Here is a 14,978-nt window from a genome sequence, read left to right as displayed (position 1 = left end):
TTGCCCCCGTGGAGCGGGCGCGCAATTTGGGCGTCCTCCTGGATGCCCGGCTGTCCATGGATGACCATGTGACAGCCGTGGCAAGGGGGGCGTTCCACCAGGTTCGCCTGGTGCGTCAATTGCGCCCCCTACTGGACCGGGACGCCTTACGCACAGTCACTCATGCGCTGGTGACGTCTCGCTTGGACTACTGTAACGCTCTCTACATGGGGCTTCCCTTGAAATGCACCCGGAGGCTACAGTTGGTCCAGAACGCAGCCGCGCGGGTAATTATGGGAAGTACTAGGTACTCCCATGTGACACCGTTCCTGCGCGAGCTGCACTGGCTTCCTGTGGTCTATCGGGTGCGTTTCAAGGTTTTGATCATAATCTTTAAAGCGCTCCATGGCTCAGGACCTAGTTACTTGCGGGATCGTATTCTGCCCCATACATCCCTGCGACCAATCCGCTCGCACAGAGAGGGCCTCCTCCAGGTGCCGTCCACAAGACAGTGTCGGGGGGCGGCACCTAGGAGTAGAGCCTTCTCTGTGGCGGGCCCAGCCCTGTGGAATGACCTCCCTCCGGATATTAGGAATACCTCTGACCTCCGCTCCTTTCATATTAAGCTTAAGACCCACCTATTCCAAGCAGCTGGCCTGGCTCAACTTTGATCTAACCATATCGCTCCTGACGGGCTTTTACTGGGTATTTTAATTATATTTAATTATCTAGGGGTTTTTAAAGACTGTATTTTAATTGTTTTATTTATCAGCCGACCTCCTCCGTATGTATGTCTCGGTATATGTCTCTGTTATATGTTTGTTTTGTCCATATTTATTTCATATGTTTCATTGTACGCCGCCCCGAGTCCTTCGGGAGAGGGTGCGGCTAAGAAATAAATATTTTTATTATTATTATTATTATTATTATTATTATTATTATTATTATTATTATTATTATTATTATTATTATTATTACAAGTCGACCCCTGTTCTTTAGCTGTTCCCTTCGTCTGGCAACTCTGCACATGCGCACACTGGGAACAGGCTCCAGCTGTTCTTCTGCCCCACTGATGTCTGACTCTGAAGGCAGCTGATAACTGTCGGACAGCCCTGGCTCCCTCTCTGCTTCCAACACAAAGCCCTCATCAGAGCCTTCCCCAGTCTCCAGGACTGACCCACGTTCCTCCCCAACCTCCTCACTCTCCGAATCTGCTGCCAGCTCTGCTGGCAAGCCACATCATCTTAGACCAGGGGTGTCAAACTCACATTGTCACAGTGACATCAGGTGACATATCAGGACTTTTTCCCCTTCACTAAACTGGGTGTGGGTGTGACCAGTGAGTGACATATCCGGCCCATGAGTTTGGCAGCACTGCCTTAGATCTTCCAGGAGGATACTTGTACCATCATGGTATCAAAAGAGATCAAGAACAATCAGTATAATTGCACCACCCCCATCCCAGCTCCACCAAAGATCCACAAGTACAACCCGTGTTTTCTCCATAGGATGACCCAGCCTGAAAACTGATTAAAATGGGTCCAGATAATCCCCTTCTTTCAGTGGAGCCACAATGGGATCACCTTTTCAACAATCTTATTCAAATAGGGAAGCTTGGAGCTCGGATGAAAATTCTCCAGAACTATTGTACCCAGCAAAAGCTTTCCGAGGAGAGGCCTCACCGCTTCTTCCTTCAAGACAGGCAGAACTGTCTTCTCTCTTAAGAATTAATTTATCACAGCCCAGATCCAACCACACATTTCCAGGGAGTCCATCAAACAAAGAGGGACATAGATCTAAATCCCAAGGGCCTGGATTAACAGACCCTGTTGACAAAGAGTCAATCATTTCCTAAGTGACACGGCTGTCCCTTTGGGCCTGATCAGTCACCGGTTAACTCAGAGCAGATCTGAGTGTTTGTCCAATGCCTAGAACGTTTGTTCAATAGTCTTGTGACCCTTCCGTCCCTCAAATAAAGAAAATAAGTCACTTGCAACAGAGCTGCTAATCAACTATCTGTATGGATGGAAGAAATGCATTTTGCCGTTTTAATTGCTGTGTAAAGTCTTAATATGACTTCCATATAGTAGTGTGTGTTTTTCTCAAATGGTTCTCAGAGTATCTTTCTTTTTTTTTAATGCCCTGAAATTCATCACGAAATCAGGGAATCCCAAAGGTCATTATGGGAGCAATCCAATCTGAGATCCTTATCACACCTCCCTTCCAGACAGGGGACAAAGGCCTTCACAGGCTGAACAGGGGGGGGGGACGGACGGTTTTGGAACCTGCCCAGAACATTAGTCAACCAGAACACACCAATTTAATAGGTCAGTGGCGGCTAACCTTTCTGCTCTCACGTGCCGAAATTGCCCGTGTGACAGCACACACACACGGGGCCCACACCCATAATGTGCCCCGCCTCCTGTGCATACCTGCATGACCCCCCCCCCCATGTTCCCCCTGCCCCTGTGCATCCACGCGATCCCCCTGCCCTGTTTTGGACCGCATCCCCCACCCCATGACCCGTTTTGGGCCTAGCAGGCCTCCCTGAAACCTCCTAAAATACAAAATGGGCCACAGAGGGGGCACGCCACACACCCCGCGCATGCCCGTGTTAAGCCCCACACACACACATGCGCGTCTCCACATGCACGGCAGAAATCAGCTGGCCGGTAGGAGGCAGGCACGTATCCGCAGTGGAGCTGAGCTGGCTGGTCTGCAGAGAGGGCCATAGGTTTGCCATCCTGGTAATAGGTCTTACCTCCCTACCTGGAAGGGCAGCATCAGCAACCCAAACAGCAATTAAAGAGAGATTTGAACATGACAAAGAAGTGATCGTAATATCCTTCACTTTCCGATTTTGTTGCAGCTGCTTGGAGTTTAAAAAAAAAAGAAGAAGCAGAGCTAGCACAGGACCACCTGTGGGTGTTGGGCCCTCAGCAACTTCATGGGGTCTCTGGCTGTCATAAAGGTCACGGACCCCTTAGCCATATCAGACACGAATCCAATTAAAGTCTCCCAGTACTATTATTATCAGTCTTGGGGAATTCCACTGCCAGCTTACTGATGTATTCAAGCAGTCTGGTCAAGATGTCACTGTCCAGGAAGGAGGACGTAACAGTAGCCACTAACCGATTTGTTCCCTGGGACCCAGCTTTAACCTTGCATCCAGTTAGCTGCACTGTAAAAGCTTCCAAAACTTCCTAGATGACAAACTTTCCCCCCCCACCCCCACGGTGCCAAACCCCAAAACCCAGCTTGGATATACTGTTATCTCAGGAAGGAAGGAAGGAACCCCCTCCAACCCCTTTGTGTGTTTGATATACAACACGCCAGGGCAGCCGTTTTACCTACGATAAGGGAGCCCCCGTTAGACATATTCAGACACGTTAACAGCATTGGGCATTATTTAAGCTACAGTCAGACAGGAGAGGCAGGCATACTCACCAACATTACATTAGATTGTTGAATGTGATTTATGGAATCTCTCCCCAAGTACTGGAGCAGAAATGAACATCTGTAGAAGTTGGGGTAAGGAAGAAGATTGAGAAAAGGTTAGTTGTAAATATTGTTTGTTACTTAGTATCAAATTGGATATTTGATATCAAAAGGATATAAAACGTTATCTTCCATTGGATCTGTCTATGGCAGGGGTGTCCAAACTTGGGAACTTTAAGACTTGTGGACTTCAACTTCCAGAATTCCCCAGCCAGCATGGCTGGCTGGGGAATTCTGGGAGTTGAAGTCCACAAGTCTTAAAGTTCCCAAGTTTGGACACCCCTGGTCTATGGGGATTCCCAGTCATCCAGGCCACGGTTGTCCCAAAGGTGCTTCCCCCAAAGCCAATTGGACTTTGTTTTTTTCTCTCCTTAAAAGTGTTTTGCTTTTCATTCAAGAGGCTTCCTCAATTCTAACTGAATGGTGGGGAAGGGCCGTGGCCAACACAATCCTTCAATCCAAGGAGAGCGTGCTGCTTTCCCTCCTCCCCTATTATCAGTTACATCCAAAAGATCATTTGAACCTCAGGTTCAAAAGAGCCTGCCCGTGTCAGTTCCTACAAGATATGGAGGATGGAAGAAACACAGGTACTTCAGCATGGATCACCTTGGAAACCACCTGACGTGCTCTACCCAGGGATCATCGTTTTGTTCCCAGTTCCTCAGGGCACCACCACAGTAGAAACACCGCACATAATCTTGTTGACCTGAAAACGTCCATGACAAAAAGAACACGGGTTGGTCAAGAGCAACAGAGACAAACAAACAAAAAAAATCATTGCCAGATGCTTGAAGATGCCCAGGACCCCCACTCAGAATTAAAACTATGGCAGGGATCAATTACTACCCGCACTGCTATAGCCGAGGCGGTGCAGTGCTTAGAGTACAGCACTGCAGCTGACTGCTAGCTGCAGTTCGGCAGTTCAAATCTCACCAGGCTCAAGGTTGACTCAGCCTTCCATCCCCCAGATATCAGGACTATCACCGACCTCCGCTCCTTCCGTAAGAAACTAAAGACCCACCTGTTCAATCTAGCCGGCCTGGCCTAATTCCTAATTCCGAATTTTAGTTCCTCAAGCCTGCATTTTTAAAAAATTTTCTAGGGGTATATTTTTAGTTGTTTTTTAATTTAATTTTTAATTTTTACTTTTTGTACAGTTGTATGAGGTTTAATTCGTTTTTAAGGGTATGGGATATTCGTCTTTTGTATTCGTTTTAATGACACACCTGTACACCGCCCCAAGTCCCTTCGGGGAGAGGGGGCGGTCTAGAAATATTGAAAATAAATAAATAGAACCCCAATGCCTCTATAAGCCATGCAGAATTAAGCCATTCCAACATGGGAAATGGTGGAAGAGGAGCGCAGAGGTTAGCCGGACAGACTGAATTCTATTCCTAATGACCAAAGCCTGAATTATCCCCCATTTTAGTTTGTTTTGCCATTTCAAGAGGCGCTCACAAGCCTGCCCACCATTCACCAAAACGTTGCACCCAAGAGTCCAAAACTGATGGCAGGTTAGAGAAAATTCTGCACCCGTCAATTCCCTTCCACGGTAAAATCCTTGCCTTTCTGGTAATTGCTCGCTGGACAGAGTCACTTGTTGAGATGGGCACCTTTACAAATTAAATAAATATTCAACTGAAGCTACGGCTGTGGATTATGTTCCATAGGGTGCCAAATACTTAAAGGAGAATGGGGAGATGTACTGCACCTCTGGAAGAAAGGATTCCTCCCAGAGGAAAGAGAAAGTCTGCAAAGCCTCTACGTCTTAGGTCCAAATTGCAAACAATTTCCCACACAATCCACACTATACCACTTTATAATGCCTTGGTAAGGCCACACTTGGAATACTGCATTCAGTTCTGGTCGCCACAATGTAAAAAAGATGTGGAAACTCTAGAAAGAGTGCAGAGAAGAGCAACAAAGATGATTAGGGGACTGGAGACTAAAACATATGAAGAACGGTTGCAGGAACTGGGTATGTCCAGTTTAATAGAAAGAAGGACTAAGGGAGACATGATAGCAATGTTCCAATATCTCAGGGGTCAAAGAAGAGGGAGTCAAACTATTCTCCAAGGCACCTGAGGGTAGAACAAGAAGCAATGGGTGGAAACTAAGCAAGGAGAGAAGCAACTTAGAACTGAGGAGAAATTTCCTGACATTTAGAACAATGAATCAGTGGAACAGAAATTGCCTCCAGAAGTTGTGAATGCCCCAACACTGGAAGTCTTTAAGAAGATGTTGGATAGCTATTTGTCTGAAACGGTATAGGGTTTCCTGCCTAGGCAGGGGGTTGGACTAGAAGACCTCCAAGGTCCCTTCCAACTCTACTATTGTATTGTATTGTATACTTTCTGCTCTTTAACAGGGAACCATTTGCAGGTTGCTGTAGACCACATCTAACAGCAACTGTAAATTTTCCTTTTTAATGGCACACTTTTACTGTAGGTAGGTCTCCATTGGAACAAAAGTGCCACACACTACAAATGAGGAGATTGTGAGTTCTTGGCCTCCTTTAGGCATGAAAGCCAACCAGGTGACTTGGTATGAATTATTCTTAACCGAATCCACTTCACAGGGTTGTTGTGGGGAAAATAGGAGGCAGGAACATTAGCTATGCCTCTCTGAGTTATACAAAAGTTAGTGGTTAAGGCAGCAGGCTTGCTGTAAACCTCCATTAAAGCCTTCCAAGTGTGTTTCAACTTCCCACTTAGTCACGAAACCCAGCAGGGTGACTTTGGGCCAGTCCCTCTTTCTACCCAACCCGCCTCACAGGGTTGTTTTTATGGAGAAAAAAGGAGAAACTTGTGTGTTAGATATATTCATCACCTTGAATTATTTATAAAGCTGGAATACAAATAAATTTAAATATAGATTTAATACAGACATAAATAAAAAATAAAACATTAAGGCCACCAGTTTCATGAGCTACTCCCAGGCTTTCAGGAATAACGTACGCCGTACATTAACGTAGATGGAACCTGGGTCATACCCATCAAAAGCAGTTCTCACATACCTGTATAGAAGAAGCCTGCTCTGGCCAACAACTGGGGAGACATTGGAGAATAAGAGGGCCAATTCTCAAACGACACCAACCGATCTCCTTCTGTCTCCATATATGGGTATTCTGGTTGACCACCTACGGGGCTCTCCTCCACATGTGGCATGCCAAAAAATTGCCCATCTACAGTGTCTTGGTGTTCTTCGCTCCAAGGCATCTGTTGGATATTTCCTACAATTTTGTCCTGGACATACCAACATGATGGGAAGAATTTCTTGTGCTCTACCATAGGATCCTCTTCAGCTAACCAATTGTACAACAACCCACCACAGCAGAAACACTGGACGGTGTCAGCAGGGCCGACAAAATAAAAACCAGCAGCTGCCAAATCAGTTGGAGTCACAGGAACGCTGGCTGGCCAGAGCCGAAATGTCTGAAGACGCTTAATCTCCGACTTCATGCTGGATCTTGACCAACGCAAAGGGGTCCACTGAGTGTCCTCCGAAGATGAGCTGCTTCCCTCATCCTGGCTTCCCTCTGGAGAAAAGCTATCTCCCATTTCCCAGCTGCTGGACAGGAGACTAGTCAAAACATTAGTAACGAGCTGGACGCCCGATGCGATGCAATGTTTGGACACCGTACCAGCCTGCATTTCTAAACCCTTTCTGACTCTACCCACTGTAAATTCTGGAAAACTCTGAACTCAGAGGCCAAACAGACTCCCGAACAGCAGATGCGAAAAGGATGCTGGGTTTTCTAGAGGGTGCCAATTTGTTGGGGTTGGGACAATGACAGCTTTTCTGTCCAGTTCTTCTTGGGCCTGGAGAGGGAAGGAAGAAAAAGAGAAGCTTTAAAAAAACCAAGCCTTAAAATCAGCTTCAAGCCTAAAATCAGTTTTCTGGGTGGGATATATTAGGAGACAATCATGGTCTCCAAAATTTGCAGGAAAACCTTTCAGAAAGAACTTGTTTTTAACCTTTTCATTCTTTGTATACATGGTTAATACGGGGAGGGGTGGGAAGGGACAGTCACTTGGTGACTCATTTTCTGAGTAATCATGCTTAGTGGTTATTCCATTTACAAAAGCATGGAATGTATAGAACAGTTTAGAAAGGATTCTCATTGAATATTTCAGCTCCAATTCCACATGTCAAAAGAAAAAGAAAAACCCAGGGGAAACACCCCGTTCCTTTTAAAGGAATCTGCTTTTTGACAAACCAACCACAATGTGCTTAATAAGACAGTTAGCTGCATTAACAGATACATCCACTTAATAATACAATACAATAGTAGAGTTGGAAGGGACCTTAGACGTCTTCTAGTCCAACCCCAGGCCTAGGCAGGAAACCCTATACCGTTTCAGACAGATGGCTATCCAACATCTTCTTAAAGACTTCCAGTGTTGGAGCATTCACAACTTCTGGAGGCAACTTCTGTTCCACTGATTCATTGTTCTAACTGTCAGGAAATTTCTCCTCAGTTCTAAGTTGCTTCTCTCCTTGATTAGTTTCCACCCATTGCTTCTTGTTCTACCCTCAGGTGCCTTGGAGAATAGTTTGACTCCCTCTTCTTTGTGGCAACCCCTGAGATATTGGAACATTGCTATCATGTCTCCCCTAGTCTTTCTTTCTCTTAAGCTAAACATACCCAGTTCCTGCAACCGTTCTTCATATGTTTTAGTCTCCAGTCCCCTAATCATCTTTGTTGCTCTTCTCTGCACTCTTTCTACAATCTCCACATCTTTTTTTTTAATTATTATTATTAATTAGATTTCTAGACCGCCCCCTCTCCCCGTGGCAACCAGAACTGAATGAAGTATTCCAAGTGTGGCCTTACCAAGGCCTTATAAAGTGGTATTAACACTTCACGATGATCAGAAACAATTTTTTTTTAAATTTTACCTCATACAAATATATAAATAAATCTGAAAATAAGGCTATCACCTTCAAAAAAATAGAATCTTAGATATTCCTTTCCACCACCTAGTCAAAACACAGCAGCCTACCTCATATGTTGCAACGAGCCACAGCTTGTGGTTTCCCAAATAAACCACAATTTACAGTAGAGGAATTGCAACGGAGGCACATTTCACTGATCTCTTTTAAGTCTAGCGTGCTTTGGCTTAAAAGTTTGCTTGTCTTACGGACCACAGTTAAGCTCATTGCACAAAGCCGGCCAATTTTGTCTTGTGAAACAAGCTGCATTGTAGCAGAAGTTGTAAATTATATCCAGGAAAAACACATATGGAAGCTAACCATGTAGCAGCCTATGGAACAAGCCAGCTACACCTCAATCTTAAAACCAACAACACAAATAATTCACAACACAGTGCTATTATTCTTACACTTACCTAAGTGGAACTGAACATATATTAAAAAAAAAAACCCTTCTTCAGCCACAAACTAGAAACACAACTAAAACACTGCCTTCTGGGCTGCCTTTAAATTCCTAACCCCACCCTGGTAATTACTTAACTTGTGTAACCAATGAGCCATTTAAAGCTGCACCCACTTTTCAGCCTGATTTATGGATACAAACTACTATGGTGTGGTTTAGAGGTTAGAGTAATCAAATATCTACCTTAATTCTGCCATGGAATTTAGTGGGTTGGCTATGCTGTTTTAATCTTATTTCAACGTAGACACTCTGAAATGGCCCCGGTAGAAAGGGGAACTAGATTAAATTAGATTTTGGTCACCACGATGTAGAAAAGAGGTTGACGCTCTAGAAAGAGTGCAGAGAAGAGCAACAAAGATGATTAAGGGACTGGAGAGTAAAACATATGAAGAACGGTTGCAGGAACTGGGTATGTCTAGTTTAATAGAAAGAAGGACTAGGGGAGACAGGATAGTGTTCCAATATCTCAGGGGTTGCCACAAAGAAGAGGGAGTCAAACTATTCTCCAAAGCACCTGAGGGTAGAACAAGAAGCAATGGGTGGAAACTAAGCAAGGAGAGAAGCAACTTAGAACTGAGGAGAAACTTCCTGACAGTTAGAACAATTAATCAGTGGAACAGAAGTTGCCTCCAGAAGTTGTGAATGCCCCAACACTGGAAGTCTTTAAGAAGATGTTGGATAGCCATGTGTCTGAAACGGTATAGGGTTTCCTGCCTAGGCAGGGGGTTGGACTAGAAGACCTCCAAGGTCCCCTTCCAACTCTGCTATTGTATTGTAAATTATAATGTTAAATAGTCCCTAATATTTCTATAGCTGAATTATTACTCCAAAAACTGATCTTTCATTTGCCAAATGCTGAATTTAGTTCCGTTCCCCAGTCAAATGACAACACTCAATTTAAGAGAGGGAACAGCAGCAAAATGAGGTGTGGTAAAGGCCATATGGAAGAAACCTTAGCCACTCAAGATGCGCAAACTCAAGGAGCAATTCATTATCCTTTGCCCAAATAATTCATGATATCAAGTCAGGGGCCAAACATCTTGTTATGGACATTTATGTTTGTCCTGGATGTTTTGTCAGTTTTGCACAATGAAAGCATTTCGTCCAAGTGCTTTTTGAGCGAAGAGGCTAGTGTTTTGCAGCGTAAAATGATTTTGTCACAAAATCATAACATGATTATTTTCAGGACACTTTTTAGAAACTATATGACTAGTATTTGCCTATTAAATAAGATTAAAAAGAAGACCACAGCTATGCCTTGTGTTTGACTGAAAGGTCTATCTAACGTTAAACCTCAGAACATGGGCAACTGTTCATAACTTTCTTTCCACAAGTATTGGTTTGAGTTCAAAAATGTCAAGATTTTTTTCTCCTATTAGAATCCTTCCTAAAACATTTGCCGATGTTGCTTTACATTGGCTGATTTGCTCAGTTCACACATTGATAAGAGAAGGCCAGGTTGTAATAATCCAACACAGGTAGTCTTCGACTTACGACCACAATTTAGCCCCAAAATTCCATTGCTAAGCAAGACAAGTGAGTTTTACCCCATTTTAGGACCTCCCTTGCCAGTTAAGTAAATCTCTGCTGTTGTTTGTTTGTTTGTTTATTGGATTTATATGTTCAGTTAGTAACATAATTGTAAAGTAAATCTGTCTTCCCCATTGATTTTGTCAGGGTGCAAAAGGTGCAAACATGATCCCAGGATGCTGTAACAATTATAAATACATGCCAGTTGCTAAGCATCCAAATTTTGATCACATGACCACGGGGATGTTGCAACAGTCATCTGAAAAACTCTTATAAGTCACCTTTTTTAATGCCATTGTAACTTTGAATGCTCACTAAAGAAATGGTTGTAAGTTGAGAACTACCTGTACTCTTACTGGGGGGAAAGTGTCTCATATGATATAGGATTACTATATCTGGCCTGTAAGAATCCAGATAGTGAAATGATAGCAAAGAGATATAAACTTTTTTAGCTTTTTATTATCAATTAATAGTCTTCTGGATCTTTGCAGCCTGATACAAACCAGCAGGACGTAATAAGTTTTCCTGTGAATTAATTGTATGTATGGAGCAAAGTCATATGCTGCTTTGGCTGAAATCAAGGGTACAACTCTCCTTGGCTAACACTTTGGCTTCAACAGCAACTCACTATTGAGTTATAAATCCAAACTATCATTTCTTGTCATTCCCAGCATATATTAAAACCACGTTCATATACAACAGATAAGACTGAACTTTTGGGAGGATTAGAATATTCCCAGATCAGTGGTGGGATTCAAATTTTTTTACTACTGGTTCTGTGGGCGTGGCAGGGGAAGGATCTATCTGTAAAATCTCCATTCCCTCCCCATCCCACTAACCTGCTTTCCAGCTCTGTTAGACCCAGGCAATCAGCTGGGACTCAGGAGGCAGCGAATAGATGGGGCGGAGCCAGCCAGAGGTGGTATTTGCTGGTTCTTCCAACTACTCAAAATTTCCCCTACCGGTTTGCGAGAACTGATCAGAACTGGCTGAATACTACTGTCCCAGATGTATTATCAGCACTTCTGCATCGGTGGTGAAATTCAATTTTTTTTACTACCGGTTCTGTGGGCGTGGCTTGGTGGGCATGGCAGGGGAAGGATACTGTAACATTTCCTCCCGATCAGCTGGGACTCGGGAGGAAGAGAATAGATGGGGGCGGGGCCAGCCAGAGGTGGCATTTACCGGTTCTCCAAACTACTCAAAATGTATGCTCCAGAACTGGTCAGAACCTGCTGAATACCACCTTTCTTCTGCATGAAGTAACTTGATGCTCTGAGATGGCTTGGAATCAGAAATGTTTCTTGGCTTGTACAATTTACACTGCTGAAGTGTGATCCACTGGTTAGTGTTGTGCAGATTTGGTTTGTAAGGTTAACTAATTGAACCAGGGTTGTTGTTTTTTTCAAAGGATGGCTTTAGGCCCCTTTGGAGATAGGGTGTTGGTGATGTGTTGGTCATGTGATGACTGTCTGTAACCTTCCCAGCTGGTTTCTGACAAGCAAAGTCAATGGGAAAAGCCAGATTCATTTAATGACCATGATACATTTAACAACTGGCAAAAAATGGAGCAAAACTCACTTAGCAATGGAAATGTTAGGCTCAGTTGTGGTTGTAAGTTGAGGATTACATGTAATTGGACTCTGAAGATAAGTTTTTTTTAAAAAGTTGACCCTTATATTCCATTACCCTTCAAACACCTGTGATGATTACAATCTACTTATCTTTATCTCAAAGTATTTTAAAGTGGTTTGGGATATAGTACAGGTAGTCCTCAACTTATAGTGTCCTGGGGTCATGTGATCAACTTTTGCAACCTTCTGACAAGCAGTCAATGGGGAAGCCATATTCACTTTACAGTGGTGTTACTAATTGAGCAACTGCGGAGATTCACTTAACAACCGTGGCAAGAAAGGTCATAAAATGGAGCAAAATTAACATGTCTCACTCAGCAACAGAAATTTCGGACTCAATTGTGGTGGTGAAGTCCAGGAGTACGTGTTTTATATATAATGGTATTCCTAACAGTTGCATTGTTCCAGGGTCAAGTGATCACCATTTGCAAATTTCCCAGCCAGCTTCAACAAGGGAAGTCAATGAAGGAATCCAGGTTTGTCTCACTTAGCAACCAAAATTTAGGGCTGTTGTGATTGTTAAGTCAAAACTACCTTATTTTGTGCATTGTGGCTACTGCAATGTGTATCGGCTTGACAAATTCAGTGAAATTTCAATAGATCAAGGTTTTGCTTCAGGAGTTAAGTCCCTCCACACAACATGCTGAGCCTTGCAGATTCTGAATCTGGACTTATTGGACTGGCTGAATCCAGCTGTCTGTGTCGTAGCAGGGTGAATTGTAGCTTCAGCATTAGCTTTAAACCCAAGTTGTATGTAGTTGATTATGAACCATGATTAAGCAAACCATGGTTTAGTACAATGTACTGTCCTGCTTATCATCCTAAATGGGACTAGTGGGATGCAAAACAAAATTGATGATTATGTTCATCAGGGAACTCATTAATGTTCTTCAGAAGATTAACAGAATTGGAAGGGACCTTATAGGTCAGTGATGGTGAACCTTTTTTGGCTCGTGTGGCAAAAGGGGGTGTGAGCGCAAGGGGGTGTGCGCGGGCATGCCACACCCATAATGCAATGCGCACGACCCCAGCTTGCATGCACACATGACCTGTGCTCCCCCCTCCATTTTTGGCATGCTTTTTTCACCCTCCCCAGGCTCCAGAGGCTTTATAGGAGCCTGGGGAGGGTGAAAACAGCCTCCCCTGCCCCCCACTCCCCGAGACCCCTTGGATGCTTCAGCAGCTTCCCTGAAGCCTCCGGAGCACAAAAAATAGCCTTACGGGCAAACCAGAAGTTTGGGAACAAACTTCCGGTTTGCTCGTAAGGCCAGTTTTAGCCCTCCGGAGGCTTCCCTGAAGGCTCTGGAGGACAAAAAACTCATAGGGTCGTGTTTTGCCCTCCAGAGCCTTCAGGGAAGCCTCCAGAATGCCCCTGAAGGCTCCGGAAGGCTAAAACCAGTCCTACGAGCAAACCGGAAGTCTGTTCCTGAATTTCCGGTTTGCCCATAGGGCCGGTTTTTTACGCTCTGGAAGCTCCCGGAGAGCCTCGGGGGGGGGGGGGGGGGCAGAGGAGGCTCTTTTTGCCTTCCCCAGGCTCCTATAAAGCCTCTGGAACCTATGGAGGGCGAAAAATGGCCTCAAAAGAAGACCAAAGTCAGCTAACCAGTGCGTGCATGCGTGCTGGACAGCTGACAAGGCAACGCCTCTTGTGCCCTGACAAATGGCTCCGTGTGCCAACTGTGGCACTTGTGCTATAGGTTCGCCATCCTGGTTATAGGTTATCTAGTGCAAGCAGGAGACTCTGCCTACACCATTTCTGACATATGACAGTCCAGTCTCCTCTTGAAAGCCTCAAGTGATGAAGCTCCCACAACCTCCGAGGGCAAGTTGTTCCATAGGTTGATTGATCTCAGTGTCACAAAATTTCTCCTTATTTCCAGGTTGAATCTCTCCTTGGTCAGTTTCCACCCATTCTTCCTTGTCTGGCCTTCCAGTGCTTTGGGAAATAGCTTGACCCCCTCCTCCTCTCTGTGGCAGCCTCTCAAATATTGGAAGACTGCTCTCCTGTCTCCCCTGATCCTTCTCTTCACTAGACTAGCCATGCCCAGTTCAGTGGTGGGTTCCGGATCCTGGTGCAAGCGGTAGGGTGCAACGGGGCCCGGCGTCCGGCACATGAACACATGCAGCACATGCACACATTTTTACCTCCTGCGACGCTTCAGCTGCTTGGTGGAGCGCCACGCAGGCGACGTACACTCTGTGTGCATACGTGGAAGCGCCGAAGAGCTCAAATACAGATAAGGGTTCCGGAGCACCGGACTGGAATGGTACCCAGTGCTCCCGGCAGGCACCGGTACACCCGTATTGGGGCGTACCGCCTGCAACCCACCACTGGCCCAGTTCCTGCAAGTGTTCTTCCTGTTTTAGCCTCCAGTTCGCTAATCATCCTGGTTGCTCTTCTCTGCACTTTTTCTAGTCTCAACATCTTTTTTTTATAGTGTGGTGATCAAAACTGGATGCGGTACTCTAGGTGTGGTCTTACTAGGGCTTTATAGAGTGCTATTAGTACCTCACTTGATCTTGATTGTATCCCCGTTAATTTAGGATTGCGTTGGCTTTTTTGGCTGCTGGCTGATATTTAGTTGGTTGTCCACTAAGACTCCAAGTTACTGCTATTAAGCCTGGTTTCATCCAGTCTATATGTGTACTTTTGGTTTTTCTTACCTAAGTGTAGGACTTTACTTTTCCTTATCCCAAAATCCAGTTACACAAACCATGTTAGTGTGCTCTTTGTGTGAACTCAACCATCGGCTGGTTCTCCTTAATAAGGCCAGAAAAAGGCAACCTTTTTTTTTCGCTCCTCGGGACTATTGAGGAACCAAAGTTCAACAGGTAGCATTCGGCCACATTGCCGGGGCACACCTGTTGAACTTCTACCTGCCAAGCGACATCAGAAAGGAAGCAGCCTCAAGTGGGAAAGAAGCCATTTCCCCACGCCC

General features: G+C 44.7%; 1 protein-coding gene across 1 annotated transcript in view; it reads right to left on the bottom strand.

The window, feature by feature from the left end:
- BIRC7 (baculoviral IAP repeat containing 7) overlaps window positions 1-8,981 on the bottom strand; it is a 32,838-nt gene extending 23,857 nt beyond the window's left edge. The window contains exons 1-4 of the mRNA XM_081949770.1: window positions 8,829-8,981; window positions 6,494-7,298; window positions 4,084-4,183; window positions 3,427-3,496 (exon numbers count right to left, since the gene is read on the bottom strand). Of these exons, the coding sequence (XP_081805896.1) occupies window positions 3,427-3,496; window positions 4,084-4,183; window positions 6,494-7,130 (807 nt within the window). The 5' untranslated portion in view covers window positions 7,131-7,298; window positions 8,829-8,981. The remainder of the gene's footprint in view (window positions 1-3,426; window positions 3,497-4,083; window positions 4,184-6,493; window positions 7,299-8,828) is intronic.
- Between the last annotated feature and the right edge of the window lie 5,997 nt (window positions 8,982-14,978).

Source organism: Natrix helvetica, assembly GCF_964273705.1.
Source record: "Natrix helvetica genome assembly, chromosome: 3".
NCBI classification, from domain to species: domain Eukaryota; kingdom Metazoa; phylum Chordata; class Lepidosauria; order Squamata; family Natricidae; genus Natrix; species Natrix helvetica.
The sequence above is the reverse complement of the archived record's forward strand: the minus strand, read 5'-3'. Positions and strand labels throughout refer to the sequence as shown.